General features: G+C 35.3%; 1 protein-coding gene across 5 annotated transcripts; it reads right to left on the reverse strand.

Moving 5' to 3' along the window:
- Window positions 1-364: 364 nt before the first annotated feature.
- LOC122297407 (uncharacterized protein DDB_G0284459-like) lies at window positions 365-9,689 on the reverse strand. Of its 5 annotated transcripts, XR_006238763.1 has the most exons (6): window positions 9,369-9,679; window positions 8,752-9,078; window positions 7,346-7,735; window positions 2,368-2,412; window positions 1,202-1,240; window positions 365-594 (listed from the first exon to the last, which is right to left on the reverse strand). XR_006238763.1 is itself a non-coding variant. In XM_043107458.1 (5 exons), the coding sequence occupies exons 1-5, from the start codon at window positions 9,523-9,525 to the stop codon at window positions 530-532; spliced, it is 951 nt and encodes a 316-aa protein (XP_042963392.1). In that variant the 5' UTR covers window positions 9,526-9,689; the 3' UTR covers window positions 365-529. The 5 variants fall into 5 exon arrangements, 4 of the variants coding, with proteins under 4 accessions (XP_042963392.1, XP_042963389.1, XP_042963390.1 ...); XM_043107458.1 differs by lacking the exon at window positions 2,368-2,412 and having other exon boundaries at window positions 7,346-7,708; window positions 9,369-9,689; XM_043107455.1 differs by lacking the exon at window positions 2,368-2,412 and having other exon boundaries at window positions 9,369-9,686.
- Between the last annotated feature and the right edge of the window lie 7,869 nt (window positions 9,690-17,558).

The raw sequence follows: 17,558 nt of genomic DNA on the forward strand, positions 1-17,558 counted from the left end.
GCATTGAGGCCAATGAGGCTGGGCCCAGTGGGCTGCGCACGGTGGCATCGAGAGTGGTAGACGACAATGGCCTTGGCTTGCTACGACTGGGCTCACGATATGGGGAGGCATGGGGAAAGAGAAACCCACGGGGAGAGGCTGCTAGCTGGAGGGAAGAGAGAGAGAGAGGAGGAGAAAATGTGGGGTGGGGTCTAGGGTTTTAATCCTACCACTTCATCTTAATTATTCATGTGAAATATTTCTTTTAACTACAAATAAATTTGCAATGTTCCCATATATTTTAATATTTGCAATATCTCCTTATATATAATATGAAATAATTCGGTCCTATACCCAAAATAACAATACGTAAGCCAAACATAAATTAAAATAAAATACAAATATGAGATCATATTATTAATGCTCAAGTCTTCAAATGGTCTGCATTACACTCACCAAATAGAAGCTAATATCTATATAAGTTTATTGTAAAAACAACAAATTCATACAATACCCCCGATTACAATCCCCAAATGCGTACTCTCTCTCTCTATACTGTTGGTGGCGGTGGTGGCGGCGGTGTCTGAATAACAGTAACAGGTGGCCGCTTTATTCCTGTATATATATGCATGGTAATGTAAGTTATAATAAAGATACTGTGAATAGAAATTGATATCAATTAATGCTGATGACAAAACATGATGATGATGAGATTTATCAAAGTACATAATAGAGCTAGCCATGAATAAAAGAAAAATATTCGTTTAGAACTACTTTTAATTTTCCGTAAAAATAAAGGCATTTCATTTCATCAGAATAATAGGAAAAGCGGCAAAGATTGGTTGAAGTAACATTAAATTATGGTTATGAAAAATGATATCAACAATTTTCTTATAAAACTATTTAATAAAATATTAATTTATTTTAAATTCAATATTCGATTCTAATATATTTGAACTAAAAGGAATATATATTTTATTAAGGAGCTTGTGTAAACATTTTAAAAAATATATTTGTATATGCATCGTCTCCCTATTACTAATTTGCTGTGCACTTATTTTATCAGCAAAATTGAAGCTAGCGCGGCCGACGAAAGAAAAGATATTGAGGAGGGGAGTACATGATGAGAAGTTTGTTTAAACAAAATGAACCCATGCCAAGTATCAGAATCATAGCGTCCTTATTTTTTTAATGAAATAAAATAGTTGTGAGAATGTGGTACCTGGGTTAGGCATCCGAGACGAGCTCCTGTCTCTTCTTTCTGGAAAAAAAAAAAAAAAGAGTTTGTAATAGATTATAATAACAATAACAATAATAATAATAATAATAATAATAAAGAAAAGTAGAAAAGATTGGATTGAAGAACCATTATAGTTTGATATTGCACGCATTATAATAATACTATTATTATAATTTTATTATTATTATAATATTATATCACTATATATTATAATATACTATAATATATCACTATAGTCTATAATACAATTATAATAGATATTATAATATATTACAATATATTATCACTATAATATTATATACCACAATATATTATATAATATATAATATAGTACATTAAAATTAGAAAATCGGACTGAACCGGATTGAAAACTGATAAAACAAGAGTATCAGTTTAAGCGATAATCGGAGCATAATTGGTTTTGAAAAATATAAAATGGACAGTCTAAATTAAAAATCCAAAAGAAAATAAAAACAAAAGCAAATGTCAAGGCCAATCAAGACATAAGTAAATACATGACAGACGAATATATAGGTCATATATTAATGAGATTTATGGACATGATATATAATGTATAACCATGAATCCAATAATAAAATTCAATTAACAATATTTTTACTATAAGAAAAATGAGTAATAATGACGAGTTATTTGTGATGAGAATGAAGGTAGGAAATTGTATCTAAACATATTTAGTTTATAAAAAGTTTTATTTAAGTTGATCACGCATTAATAGTGCATCTATCATATAAGAAGTGACATCTCTATGTATAAAAGTATACGCACCAAAAAATTAAAAAGGATTAAAATACTGATCTCACGTCGAAACCAAATACTAGAAAGTCATTTGTTTTCTAGTAAAATAATTCGTTGTTATATAAGATTTTCCATAAAACATTAGTCTTCATAAAAATTCGGTCATAATTAGTATGAATGCAGAGTGTTGCCAAAAAGCTGCTACTGCATTCTTTGAAAAAGAATTAAGGTTTTGTTTGGTATGTGAAGTATGACTATTTATTACTATTTATAAATAATTCATTATTATTCGTAAATTGTTTATTACATTTTGGCTACTATTTGTTACTATTCATATATTATCTTAGATTGTCATTCAAACATAATTTAGGTAAGTAGAAAGAATGTGGTACCTGGGCTAGGTTCTCAAAAACTGCTGTCAAGGCTTATTTTTTTAGCTGATGAAAGAACAACAACAACAATAATAATAATTAGTTGCGGGAAAGATTGGAAGAAGGAAATTATACAGTTTTACCGTGATACATCCATCATAAGTGATAAAGTATCTTAGCGGATTTGAAATTTTTAATATAATAAAAGATTCAATAATTTAGTATAATAAATTATTTGAATTTTTTCAATTCTTAGAATTATCTAAACTGAAAAATAACAAAGAAACAAGGAACTTTTTTATATTCATTTCCTATATTTTATGTTTCTCTAACCTGAAAACAAATGACAAAGAAGGAAAATTATAAGCTTAATAATATATGAATATAGATAATATCTTCTTTTAATAGTATGCATTTAGTTGAGTTTTATGCATTTGTTCATTTGAAAAATACCTCGATTCCGGCTGACGCCATTCTGATTCCAACTCTAAATCCGATGAAGTCAAAAAAATCAGAATTTAAATTCGGAGTAAGAATTATTCCACAAAAACTTGCCTCAAACTCCGAAAAATATTTCAATCTTTGTTATTTGTTCGGTGTCTTCCCCACCCGCTGCCGTAAACTTTATCATTTCCTATTGCTTCTCCAAAATGAAAAGTTTGTATTTTCTCTGTCTCTGTCTGTCTTAGTCGACTATTGTGTTAGTCTTCCATATGTCTATGTGTCTATAGGCCAACACCGTGTAACACCCCATCTAATTACATATTAGGATTAACTCGTAATCTCCCTTAAAATGAGCTTATAATACTATATTATATTTTTGGGCTTTATATTATTTTTTAGCATAAGATTTATTATTATTATTATTACTATTATTTATTAAGGGAGTTAGTTGGATTTGTTTTACCAATTAAACTATAGCACTTAGTGTCATTAGTGGTTAAGCTTAAGGGCTAAGTATAGGTAGTTTAGTAAGCAAGTTTATTAGTGCTACACTTAAGGTCCTTAAACTCTTAGAATGTTATGGGCTAAGACCTAGAAGCCTTGAATCAAGCCTTATAAGAGTAAGTCTTTGTGGAATAGCATTAGAAAGATTTGGCCCAAGTGTGAAGAAGGCATAAAGCCTTTTGGGCCTAACTTGGTGTTAATTTTGACCCATAGTCTATTTATGATAGGGTCGTTCTATATACAGTTCCCTTAAGGGGATTGTATTGCAGTCCTAGTATATAAAATGACTAAATCATCCCCAACTTAAAATGTTAATTGACTAAAATACCCTTCCTTCAACCTAAATACGAAGCAAAGCCCTGGGTCTTTTCCCCTTGAATCCGGTTGACTCTTTTCCCTCTACCGTGCTGCTGCTGCCCCCGATTTAAACGGCCCTCTCCTCCACCATTGACGACCACCCTCCACCCACCATCGACAGACCGACCTCCACCATCGACCATCGGCTGCTGACGAAGTTAACGGTAATTTTTCCTACCGAAGAGGACTTGCAGGATTTATTTCGGACTCGTCTGGTTTTCATTTCTTGTAGATGTTGCCCATTCATCAGCCATTTCTTAGGCGCACTTTCCAAGCGGAACCCAAAACAGGTTCGGTTTTTCTGATTTCCAGTTTCTTTTTAGTTTCTCCACCCATTTATTTTCTCCTTGTAATTGAAGTACTAGCTGGAACATGGACAGATATTCAAGTTCTCAAGTTTGGAATTTGGAGCAGTTATCTTTGATGACTTTGCTCACTATAAACTGTTGGAGAGGCACAACAAAGCACGTCTCTACAACCCTTTTATCTTGTCGAAGTTCTACCTTCAATGGTTGGTTCATTCACCTGCTAACATATTGCGAGCATATATTTCTTTTTAGACAAAGTAACAGTTATCTTTTTTTTTTTTTTTTTTTTTCAAAGCAACAGTTATCTGTATGTTATTTTTCGTGTGATTATCAAGTAGAATTTGGCTGCTTTGATTTCTCCCGTAGAAATTATATCTCATGATTGTCAAATGTGATTACATGTTCTCAGGTGGGGAGCTCCTTCATCTTTTTGGTGTGCAAAAGGTTCTACCTGCTAAATTGTTCAACGTGAGATTCTCATTCTGTAATGTGATCTCTAAAATTAGAGAAAATACTAGATTTTCATTTTCTATGTCTTAAACCAACATAGTTATTTTTTGCAGGGTTTTAGACTAAACACAAGGGCTTTTGCTAGTCGGAATTCGGTGAGGAAATCAAGAAGAGATGTACAACCACCAAAAAGTGAAGCAGATAACACTCCCACAAGTGTTCAAGTTGACAGCATGGTTTCCTCTTCCGAAAATTCAGCTGCACAGAGTTCTTCAATAATTCCTTCCAGAAGTACTGTGCTTCAGGCATGCACTGTCACTTCCGGATTAATAGCAGCTCTGGGTATTATAATTCGTCAGCTCTGAGTATAGTTTCGGAATACGTTACAGCACCGATTGGAAGCTGCGATGGAGATGGGGAGCCGTGACGGTGCCGAAGCTGCTGGGTATCGGACTGGGTCTGCTGGGTTTTGAGTCAATAGCTTCTGCCGATGATTTGGCTACGGGGGGACTTGGGTATCTGGGGGTGAAAGACTTGGGTATTCCTTCGTATGTTGCTTCGGACTCGTTTCGCAACCTTTACTTTCAAACCATCGGATGTCTTTTGCACTTGGTCTCCTCCCGTGTAAATGAAATGAAACGCAGTGTTTCATTAAAATGAAACGACTCGTTTCATTATGACTGTATTGCAGTCCACTTAATCGGCCTGCAAGAAGAATTATTCTTTATGATAAGGCATGCCTATGCCTTTCAAACCCATCTTTGTGGATCTTAAGTCCTCTCATGACCTCTTAAATCTAGAATCAAGGCCTCCCATCAACCAACACCCAAAGCCTATAGTTCACGAAACTCCTACTCATGGTGTTTTTAATTCTAACAAGACCCAAAGCCTTATATTGCATTTTCACACTTTTATTTGAAACTCATTTACACCATATTATTGGTTTCTCGCAAGCCCAAGTAGTACCCCATACCCCTCAGGACTCCCAATTGTCTCTAATTAAGCTTCTAATTTGAGTTGAGGACATTAATCAACTTATCCATGATTAGAGATTTTTAAACCATGTTTTGAGTTTAATTTTCTTTTTAATCTTTTTACCCATTTTGATATGAAATTTACTTGTTCAATTGCGTCATTCTTAAATCATATTATAACCTTAGATAAATCTCCACACATGTCATTAAGGGTAATGACATCTTAAACTCCTAAACCCACACTAGTCGGCACACCTGTGTACTCTTGTGTGTATTGGACTAAACAACCCCTAGCCCTAGTTTTTTGTACCTTTTGTCAAGGTCATTATTTTGTTTAACACCTCAAAATAACCATTTCAATGCAGCCTTAATGGTGGACAAAATTGGTTACAATAACCAAACCAAAAACCGAAAAACCAACTACAACTAAACCATAGCTGGATGGAAACCAAATGCCTTGCAGTTTGATTTGATTTTCTACTCTCAATAACCTGCACCCTTATGCTACCTCCATCACCATCCAATCCCCAAGAGACACTCATATTCATTATGGGAATTTGACAAAAATTTTCTTCCCAAGAAAAATAAATGTGTTACCTAAGTTAGGTCTCCGACTAGTAAAAGTACTGTTTGAAGAACGGCGGACCAATTCCCAATTTGGGATGTGTCTTTGCTTATTTCAATTCATTTATAAAAATGATAAGTATCTACTAGACATGTCTAAATCAAGAATCTAAAAGAAAATAAAAACAAAAGCAAATGTCAAGGCCAATCAAGGCGTAAGTTAATAAATAACAGACGAATATATAGGTCGTATAGTAATGAGATTTATGAACATATATAATGTATAACCGTGAATCCAAGAATAAAATTCAATTAACAATATTCCTACTATAAGAAAAATGAGTAATGATGATGAATTATTTGTGATGAGAATGAACTCATGCATTTTGGTAGGAAATTGTATCCAAAAATATTTAGTTTATAAAAAGTTTTACTTAAGTTGATCACGCATTAATAGTGCATCTATCATATAAGAAGTGACATCTCTATGTATAAAAGTATACGCACCAAACAATTAAAAAGTATTAAAATACTGATCTCATGTCAAAACCAAATACTAGAAAGTCATTTGTTTTCTCATAAAATAATTCGTTGATATATAAGATTTTCCATAAAACATTAGTCTTCATAAAAATTTAGTTTATAAAAAGCTATTCTAGAAGTATAAGTTAAGGCATATATACTGCTTTTATAAAAGGCATAATTATCACCAAAATTAAATTATCGAACTACTTCAATAATAGAGCATGTGATCAGTTGTAAGTTACAAAATTATGAAGTTGTTCATTTCAAATTACGACGAGAATGTGCTAATTGTCTTGCATTCTGAATGTAAATTAGTACCTTTGAAGTAGAGACGAGCAAGGTTTTAAAAACCGTTCCGTTCCGGCCGGAATGACCGGAATTTTTCGTGCCGGAACAGTGACCAGAACCGGATAGGTGTCTATTCCGTTCCGGGTCAAATTCCGGCCGTTCCGGTCAAATTCCAGCCGTTTCGGTCAAAATCGGTACCAGAATTCCAGTATTCCGGCCGGAATAGTAATTCCAGTCCCAAAAAAAAAAAAAAAAAACTCTCTTGTAAATAAGTTGAAAAATAATGAATAAAATTATACTTTTAGAATTCAAATACCTCTTTCCGTGCACTAGAAGTATTGTTACTTTTAATAATCTGTCTATTCTTTAATTTTTTTCCTTTATTTTTGTGTCTTAACTCAAGTTTATGATTTTTTTCAATATATATTCATTTTATAAATCTTTAATTCTTCTATATATATACACATATACATATCACACACTTACATATATATGTATTTATTTTATTAATTGTTAGTTTATATATACATATAAATATTTATATATAATATATAATTAATTCCGAAACGGTATACCGAAACGTACCGGTATCGAAATATTCCGCTAAAATGACTCGACCGGAATAGTCTCCGGAACGGCTTTCAAAACTTTGGAGACGAGCGCACTTTCCAGGGAACTCGTCCAAGAAAGCAGACATCTTTTCAGGGAGCGATCTCCGCTGTACCCTTTTGTTTTCCATTCCAAGATCTGCCTCGTTCAACTCATCTCTTTTATGTCCTCTTGTTTCGTCGTAGTTACTGATATAAGTATAATTTTGATCAGTCTGATCGTGAAGCGAATCCTTGGAACCTGCAGACAAATTAATCGCTAGTGGGGTTCCTTTGCTCTTAAGAGCCTCCTCATCTCCAAGATTAAACTCCCCATCATTTTGAATGCCAAGTTCCTTTTCTGCCATAGAATCACAAAAATCAACACCTGCACATTTCAATCAAAATGATCCAACGGGAATGGAGCCTTTTGTTTGCTTTTTGTCAAGTTGTGGGGCCCACAGAAGTTATAGTTTAAATGCACTCAACTTAACTGAGTTACATGTATGTTTGGATGTTGAATGGAGTTTAAAAATGAAGTGCACGCGTACTGAGCTGAGTTTACCATCCAAATGAGCCCTAAATCAATCCAAAATATCCAATCCAGTCGATCTTGTAGGCAGTTTCAAGAATTTTTGTTTCATAACTTATGACATTATAATGCGGCATGACATGTTATATCATCATAGTAATTAATAGTTTAATTTCTAGCCGAATGACTAAATGCATCAATCTTAAAAACATATAGAGTAAAATATTCAATTAAAATGCACAAAGAGCGCGCAATTAAAGAGCAATTTGACTTTAAAGACAAACCACGTAAACTGATTAATTTTGTATCTAAACATATTTAGTTTATAAAAAGTTTTATTTAAGTTGATCACGCATTAATAGTGCATGTATCACATATAAGAAGTGACATCTCTATGTATAAAAGTATACGCACCAAACAATTAAAAAATATTAAAATACTGATCTCATGTGGAAACCAAATACTAGCTAGAAAGTCATTTGTTTTCTCATAAGATATATAAGATTTTCCATAAAACATTGGTCTTCATAAAAATTTAGTTTATAAAAAGCTATTATAGAAGTATTATAAGTTAATGCATTAATAATGCTTGCATAAAAAGTTAATACATGATTTAGGTAAAAGCTAGTATATATATAATAATTAATTGGAATTGGGTATATATAAAAGATCTTCTTATGTTATATACTATTTAATTCTCAAAAATGAATCAATTTTATAGTTTAGGTATTGTAATTCATGATATTGCTCCTATTTAATATCATCGAGATATAATTCATCCCATTAAATATTGAATTTACAGCCGAAAGATTATCACTATAAGAAAATTACTTGTTTGCTAACTGTCTTACATTCTGAATGTAAATTAGTACCTTTGTGTTCATGAGAACGACGACGTTTATCTTTTGATTGACGTTGACTTATTTTCCGTTTATGCAAGGCCGGTACCCTATTGTTTTCCATTACAAGATCTGCCTTTTTCGGCTCATCTCCTTCATGTCCACTTGTTTCGTCATAATTGCTGATATAGGTATCACTTTGATCAGTCTGATCCTGAAGCGAATCCTTGGAACTTGCAGACCAATTACTAGCTGGTGGTGTTCCTTTGCTCTTAAGAGCCTCCTCATCTTCAAGATTAAACTCCACATCATTTTGACTGCCAAGTTCCTTTTCTGCCATAGAATCACAAAAATCAACACCTGCACATTTCAATCAAAATGATCCAAAAGAGAGAGCCTCCAAAACCATCCAGCAAATAAGCATTTTCTTACATGCATGTACATATATAGCAGAATGTTTTCAGGTAAAGCATAGTTTTATTCCTGATCGGGATCAGTATCCACACAGGACTGCTTGGATTAGTTTCCATGATAACGATTGCTAACATAATATATATCAAGGTAAATTCCTTTAATGGATCGGATGGCATATGAATATATAGTCGTTCATTCCAATTAAGATGATATGAATGCTTTTAGTCTTCCCTTACCTCCTCCTTTAACGGGATCTGGGGTCGAACCACAAACATCTGTAGTAGTTGTGGTGATGGTAGGGGTGTTGACTTGTTGGGATGTCCCGTTTCCTCCCGAAGCCAATAATCCTATTTCTGCTGCCTCGGTCTCTAACTCTGCTGCCTTTCTTTTCATTTTTCTGCTATTTCTTGCAAAAACTTTGGGCAGTTGTCTCTGCCTTTAGGGATAGCTAATCCCTTCGATAAAATGATTCCCAGGTCTATGGTTTCCTTTCAAGCAGCCGTTGACGGCAGAACGTAAGTCATTGTGCAATTTATTGGAACTTTCAAAAAGCAATTGCACATTTCAAAAAGCGCGTTAGTTGAAAATTCCAATCACTTAACGCGGATTTTGAAAATTCCACATAACGCGGATTTGAAAATTCCAATCACTTATTGAAAATTCTAATGACTCGTGTCTTGTGTAAGCTGTCACTTCGCTCATTGTATAAATGCGGTGGTTCACATGATGAACACAAAGATACTAATCACACAGCGTGAGGTAAGGTTTTAATGAAATTCTATTTCATTTTGAGTAGGGGAAGAGAGAGATCACAAATTCGGATGAAATTATTCAAAATAACTCTCGAAGAAAATAATTTGTTTGATTTGAGTTATGCAGGTAATATATATTATTATATTATATTTATTAAGAGTAATACTATATACCACATCATTATCTTGTTACTTATATCATACTATATATGATGTGGTGTATTTATTACCATTTGATGATAAATAAATATACAATAAATGACCATTCAATAATGATAAATGTGTCACATTTTACTTAATAGGATGCACGTGTGATAGTAGTATAGTGCATAGAATTTTCTATTTATTAATATTACTTTATAATATCTACTAGTTACTCTAGTACCTCTCATGCAATTTAGGTCTCGCTTGTTTTAGCAGATAAGGTGAGATGAGAAGAAATAAAATTAATTAAGATTAAAGTTGAAAATTGAATAAAATATTATTAAAATATATTATTTTAATATTAATTTTATATTAAAATTTGAAAAGTTGCTTGAGAGGTACCGGAGTGACTAATAGATATTAGAACAATGTATCTATTAGGACAATGTTGGGGAGTATTAAATGTGCACATCAAATATGTATATTAATATAAATGAATATTTTTTATTTTTTAATTATTTTTTAAACATCCTTAACTATTAAGAAAAAATATATATAAATATATAAATTCCCTTATAGTCACTTTCTAAACTATTAAGAAAAAAAAATATATATATATATAAGTAGACACATTTGGTAGGCATATTTAATAGTCATATTATCATTTTCTTAGATATTATAAAATAATACTAATAAATTGGCATGATAAACCTGGCACTTTAAATTTCCTTTTTAAGATAAAAGTAATTTTATAATTTTTGTGAAATTTGCATATCCATATTTCATATATCTATTCTATTATAATAAATGACTATCTAATTATGAATAATAACTTTTTGTCCATTAAGTCGGTTAAGTCTTGTTTTACCAAAAGGCCTTAAGACTATAAACTATTTGATGTATAGCTCCCTTATAGAATTTAATGAAGGATCTTGTTTTACCAAAAGGTACTTAAGACATTTGACCATTTGACGTGTAGCTCCCTTGTAGAATTTAATGAATGATTATTTTGCTATTATTACATAAATACCCCTTAGTATTTAAGATGTGGCTGAATTGTTTCTGAACGAATGGTTTACGTAGGTCTGATTTCTTTGATTTTTTTTTTTTTGATAGAAAATGCTTCACTGCAAATATTCATAAACGAAGTTACAACTGTGACTTAACAAACTGAAAAACCAGACCATAAGCCAACTAACGCATCTGCTCAGGAGCTTCCCGTCAACAAATTTCTTTGTGACGGACATTGTCTAAAACTTCTACACCTTCTCTCTTGACAACAGTCAAAGGAGAAAGCTCTCTGTTAAAACAGAGACAAACGACCTCTCTTCCGAAGAAGAGAGGTACACCCACGCTCCATCCTCCCAAGGAGGAGGAGTACAACCACACTCTCTCCTCCTAAGAGGAAGAGTACCAACACCTACATTCCTCCAACAAAGGAGTAGGACAAAACCCACATTCCTTATAAAAAGGAGTGGGACACCAGTCAATATATTATTTATAATAGCTAAAACAAAATAAAAACAAAAACAGAGCAACAAAACCAAAACAGTAAAGGGCTGTGCAAAACAGAAAACCCAGCCCAAGACCAACGGCCCAACATCCCCGTGGGGGCCCAAACCGAAGAGGCGCCCAAATCGGACTAGGGTTTCTTCGTTAACTCCCGCCGCCCCTTCTTCCTTCTCCGTTCCTGTGCAGCGTGAGCTGCTGTTGCCGATCACCACCACACGGCACGGGAAAACCCACAATGCCTAGATTAGCCCCTCAAAACCGTCGGCCAGAAACAGATAGAGAAACCAGCAGCCCCACCGTTTACGAAGCCCATCACTCTGTTTCGAAATAGAGTATCAAGCCTCTTGCCTCCGCCGCCCCCCTTCTTCTTTCGTACCAGATGCTGTGCAGCACCGATCAGCCATGCCGACCACACGGCTCCAAGCACACCGATCGACTGCCGAAACCAGAGAGAAGGAAGGCCAGCCGTCGTGATCCAGGACCTCTGCTCGTACCATCAATCCTCTGTTAACACAGAGCAGATCGCTTCTTGCCGACGAGCAGCCCTGCCGTAGCCCCGCCTCACCTCACCATAGACCTTCACCGTCGGCCTTGTGCCGTCAAAAAAGGATGGCTTGCCTTTCACCCCTGTCCAGATCCTCCACCTTTGGCAGAACCATCGTGCCTCTGTTATGAGGTTGCGAAAGATTTCGCCTTGGGCGGTTCCGTAAGAGAGCAAGAAACTAAGCCACCGAGAGGGGAGGGAGGGAGGAGCCGAGGCTCCCACCTCCCTCTAGAAGAGATTTCCGATATGCTGTCAAGAGAGAAGGGGGGAGTTCTCTCTCTCTCGAAAGGAGAACAGAGAGGTGATTCAAAAACAAATCATCTGGACCTCAACCCCTAACAGCTTCCGCCACAGCTCCACAGCCCTGAAGACCAGAGACCCTCCCACCTTATTAGCCACACCAGATCTAAACTAACGAGGAACTGGAAAAACAAAAGAGAAATAACTAACAGAACAAGGAAAGGAGCGGGTGGGAGGGAGGAAGGAGCCGAAGCTCCCACCTCCCTCCGGGGAGATTTTCTTTTTGAGGTTCTAGAGAGATGGGGGAGTTTCTCTCTCTAGAAAGCCTTCGAAAGATAAATTCGTCTGATTTCTTTGATGAGCTTAAGTTTTTACAAAATTAATAAGTTATTTTATGTTGGAATCGGACTCACGTGAGCTTTCTTTTTATTGGACTTATTTTAAGTTAGTTTTATTCGGTTGTAGGCCTTGTCCTAAACCTCAATATTTGTATTTGCATAAATAATAGTTTTATTTTAAGTTATATTATTAACTATTATTCTACTACAACTAAATTCAGTAACAATGATAATAAGAAATTAAAAGTTGTTTGAAATGATTAGTCTATTTTGTTAAATGAGATCTTTACTGTATACTTTAACGGAATTTGATATAATCATTTACTATGTTGTTAATTGAAAATAAAGATATATTATTTTCTTAAAAATAATCATTTCACTCAATTAGACAAACGTGTTTTGCACGTTGATCATGTCCTAGTATATATATATATCACCTACATAACTCAAATCAAACAAATCATTTTCTTCAAGAGCTATTCTAAACAATTCCATTTGAGTTTGTGATCTTGCTCTTCCCCCTTCCTTCCCAAAATGAAATAGAATTTCATTAAAATCACCAACCATACACCATTAGGACTAGTCTCTTGAATAGATCCCATGATTCTTTTCTTTTACACACTTCTGGATGGCCATAAAACCCACAAAGAAGCCACTTAGATTTCAACTTATCATCATTAATCCAAGCATTGATATGCCTTGCTGAATGATTAAAGACTTCCAATTAAACCTCTGCCTTTCATAGCATGGCAATTCCCACACTCTTCCCACTGGATAACTTACAAAACAATTATCGAATCCTGATATCCTTCTCAAGCCTTCCAATTTAGAGGACTTGCAAAGTATTTCTATATAAAACAACTCATTGGGTTTCTTTACCTTTGCCATTATGCAAAGGTCTTGGACTGTCTTAAGGTTTTCAAGCCCTCGACAGTTCTAATTAATTAGATTTATTAGTCCTCTACCAATCCCAAATTATTCACAAGTCCCACTGAATCATTAGAGACCTTTACATTCTTGCCAACCTTCTCTATTTTATCTCCTACAATCTGAAAGACATTTTCTTAAGAGAGGAAAAGGATACATACATACTTGTACTACTAATTTCTCTGGCTCATCGTTTCTAGCTTCTTCTCGACACCCCGTGTTCAGGGATTTGAACCAATAAAGGGCTTGTAATTGTTGATAATTTTTGTTAGGCTATGTGGTATGGACCTCGTTCGGCCTATATTTCCATTTTCCTCTAAAGGCCTTTTTTACAAACACCTAATCTAGAGCAACACTCAAACCCCACGAGTAAGTTCCTCCACTTCCCCCAATCCTGATCTCTTTTCAGCCCTCTTCTCCCTCTCCCTCTCTCTCTCTCTCTCTCTCTCTCTCTCTCTCTCTCTCTCTCTCTCTCTCCTTCGAAAGCCTGAATCTCGTCCCCCTCCCTCTTTCTCTCCTCCGAAGATCTATTACGACCCAAAGCTTGAGAGCATGCTAGAAGAGGGGCTTCAACTTGTCACCTCTCTTCAACGCTTACAAACAAAGGATTGCCATAATCTCAAGTGCAACTCAAAAGAGGGCTTCAACATCTCACTTCCCTTTTCGTTCTAGAGATCTATTGGCGTCCTTTAATATAAAGACGATGACAAAGAAGAAAAGGAAAAGAAGGGCGCATACTTGCTCACATTCCCTTCAAAATACTAGCCCGAGAATTGATTGACTAAGCTAGCCAAAAGTCTGTCAAAACATTGGTTAGGTAGATACTCTTTTGATGAAAACCATAATGCATTGATCCACAAGGTACTCCAAATGGGTGGTGATAGAGATGAGAGAGAGCGAGAGATTGATTGAAAGGGAGAGGAGAGGGAGAAGAGAGAAGAGAGAAAGGGAAAAGGCCAAGAAAGGAGAGAGGAGAGCTCGGGGGTGGGGGGTGGGGCAGAGTAACAGAGAGACGGACACACTACCCTCAACTCACACTTATCGTAAAATACATATATCCCCTACACGTTTAATTTCTATTGGAGTGTGTAAAATGCAAAATAACACCACGTCCGGTTTGAAGCATTTTCCATGAAAAAATAATAAATCGTGCAGGAAAATAACCAAAGGAAAGATGATGAGAAATGGAGAGAGAGGGAAAGGGGATTGGCCCCAAAGAGACAATTTTGGGTAATAGGCAGTTTGTCTTATTCTAATGGAAGTAGGAGATAAATAAAGATTATGAATTAATTAGTCCTACTTCCTCTTTTTCTCTTTCTTTCCTAATTCTTTTTCGAGTGTTTTTCTCCTCTCTTGATCTTTTTCTATTTCTCATGATCTTCTCCTGGCTTAAATTCCTCTTCTAGCTCAATTACCTATTTTTTGACTTCTTACCTATCTTTTCTCTCTAGTTTCTTCTCAATTGGCATTGTCGTGCATCAATATTTATGTTATAATTATAACTAATGTATTTTTGTATATATCATAAATATAATATGCCCAGTCAGCCCAAGAAGCTCGGGAGAAGAAGCTGCTTGGCAACACGCACTGGTCGGAAGTTGGAAGGCAGATTGTTTGACACCATTACTCGCCAACAACCCCAACATGCAAGGTCAAGGACAACTCATGTACCTAAACCTCGGAGGCTAAACAAACCTTAGAAGCGGGCACACCTGACCAAGTCCATGCCGCATTTAATTAAACACGGAGACGGGCACGTCACGCCGCATTTAAGGAAGTCCAGGGGTGGGCACGCCATGACGTGCCCCCTAGGTTGTTAGTGGTCGCCACGATCAAGTCTTGTAGGTTTGTTGCACAGTAGGAAACTGGCAAGGAGACACAAACTCAGTATGGAGCGAAGCCTCGATCCCCTTTCCAGCTATCATTCCAACTAGGTATATATATCCACTCCCTCAGCGAGGGGAAGGCTCTAAGACACTTTTCATACTCAAGCTCTTATAATTCTCACACAGAGAAGCATATATTAACTTAAGCATCAGAGGTGTCCCCCACCTCCCCAAAACTCCTATTTCTCCACAACTGCAAGTGCGAGTTGAGCCTCCATAAAGTTGCTCAGACTGCGAAACACGACATTAATTTATATATATATATACATATATTATATGATGGATATATTAGGTTAGCTGCTAAGAAAGTATACATATTAGTATATATAATATTACAATGGCATACTCAACCCATCATCACGTTAAATATTATAAAAAATCACAAGTATTTTCATTTTTTTAACCTGTATTGAGTTCCACAACAAGTATTGAGTTAATTGTGATTTGTATGTAATAGAATTAATCATCATATGACTCTCAATTATGCTATCGCTCAACGAAAGTGAAAAGTGATTCTTTATTTTTTGGCCAAAAGGAGGGCAGTACCTCCAGCACTTTATTAATAAAGGAAAAATCTAGTTGCAAGCACAACTGCGTACTAATATGTACACCAATCTAATGTGATTGGTCAAAAAATATATTTTATTGAAAACAGTGCTAATTTAAATTTTGAATATGAACGAATCAATATTGGTACGTAGATTAGTATGCAATTTTGCTTGTACATAGCAAAATTCATTAATAAATCCTCACTTGTGGCAGAGGGAAACCGTGGTTATAATAACAACCAACTTATTAGAAAACAATATAATAAAAACCTTCAAAAACTCAAAACAACACCTATACATAAACCAAACTATATACGGAGTTGAGGGAGTCCAAGTTTTTCAGTTTTCAAAAATCCTCTTAGAAACTTCGGAATATCCTCGTACGTCTCCCAATGAGCCAACAAGTTTTTCGCGCCTAATTTTGCAAGATAATCCGCCGAAAAATTTCCTTCCCGATAAACATGAATAAAATTCACATTCATTCCTCCCAACAAATTTTGAATATCATCCCAAAAATATTCCAAGTACCATACGGAGCATCTTTTATCGATCAACCATTTTATAATCAACATCAAATCCATCTCAACATCAAGATGAAAAAATCCCATATTTTTTGCAATCCGCAATCCATATAACAAGCCTAATAGTTTAGCATTATTATTTGTACCATCATGGCATCACCAAAATAATAAGAGCAAGTGGCCATAAATTTACCATGATGATCACAAAATACTCCACCAGCTCCCATAACACCAGGATTTCCAATACAACTCACGTCAGAATTTAATTTGATATGACCAACATCTAGAGGGTGCCATCAAACAAGAATAGGTTTTTCGAATCAACTCACCTACTTGTAGAGAAAAACCGAAGGCTTCCATCACATGCAATAAGAAGTCCCATTCAACACTATCATAGACTTTTGCTACATCCACCTTCATGAAGACATTACCATTTCTTCTCTTAGAATTCATAGAGTGGACCATTTCCTAAATCAAGCTTATCAAAAATGCTTCTTCAAGGGAGGAAAGCTACTTAAAATTAGTCTAGAGAAAATAGGGGTGAGTCTTTGAACTAGTATCTTAGTGAAAACTTTGTAAATAATGGAGCAAAAATTAATTGGGTGGAACTTATCAAATGTTGAAGGATTATCAACTTTAGAAATAAGCACCAAAGAGGAGGCCAAATAAAATCGAGGAAAGGACTTTGCCCTAAAAAATTCACAAACAGCATCCAGCACATCTGCCTTCACAATGTTCCAACAATGGTATGGAGCTTGCAAGTGCCCTCATGATTTACCCTAAAAAATTCATTTTGGGGCTGTGGATTATCGTTGCTCGCTATGGAGCTTGCAAGTGCCCTCATGATTTACCCTAAAAAATTCATTTTGGGGCTGTGGATTATCGTTGCTCGCTATGGAGCTTGCAAGCGCCATGTCTTCTAGGTAATGTGTTCATTGCGCTCAATGAGGGCTGAGCCACTAAGGTGGAAAGGAACCATGGGCAAGACTGGCGGCATTGGTGTACATTGCATTG

Source organism: Carya illinoinensis, chromosome 15 (assembly GCF_018687715.1).
Source record: "Carya illinoinensis cultivar Pawnee chromosome 15, C.illinoinensisPawnee_v1, whole genome shotgun sequence".
NCBI classification, from domain to species: Eukaryota; Viridiplantae; Streptophyta; class Magnoliopsida; order Fagales; family Juglandaceae; genus Carya; species Carya illinoinensis.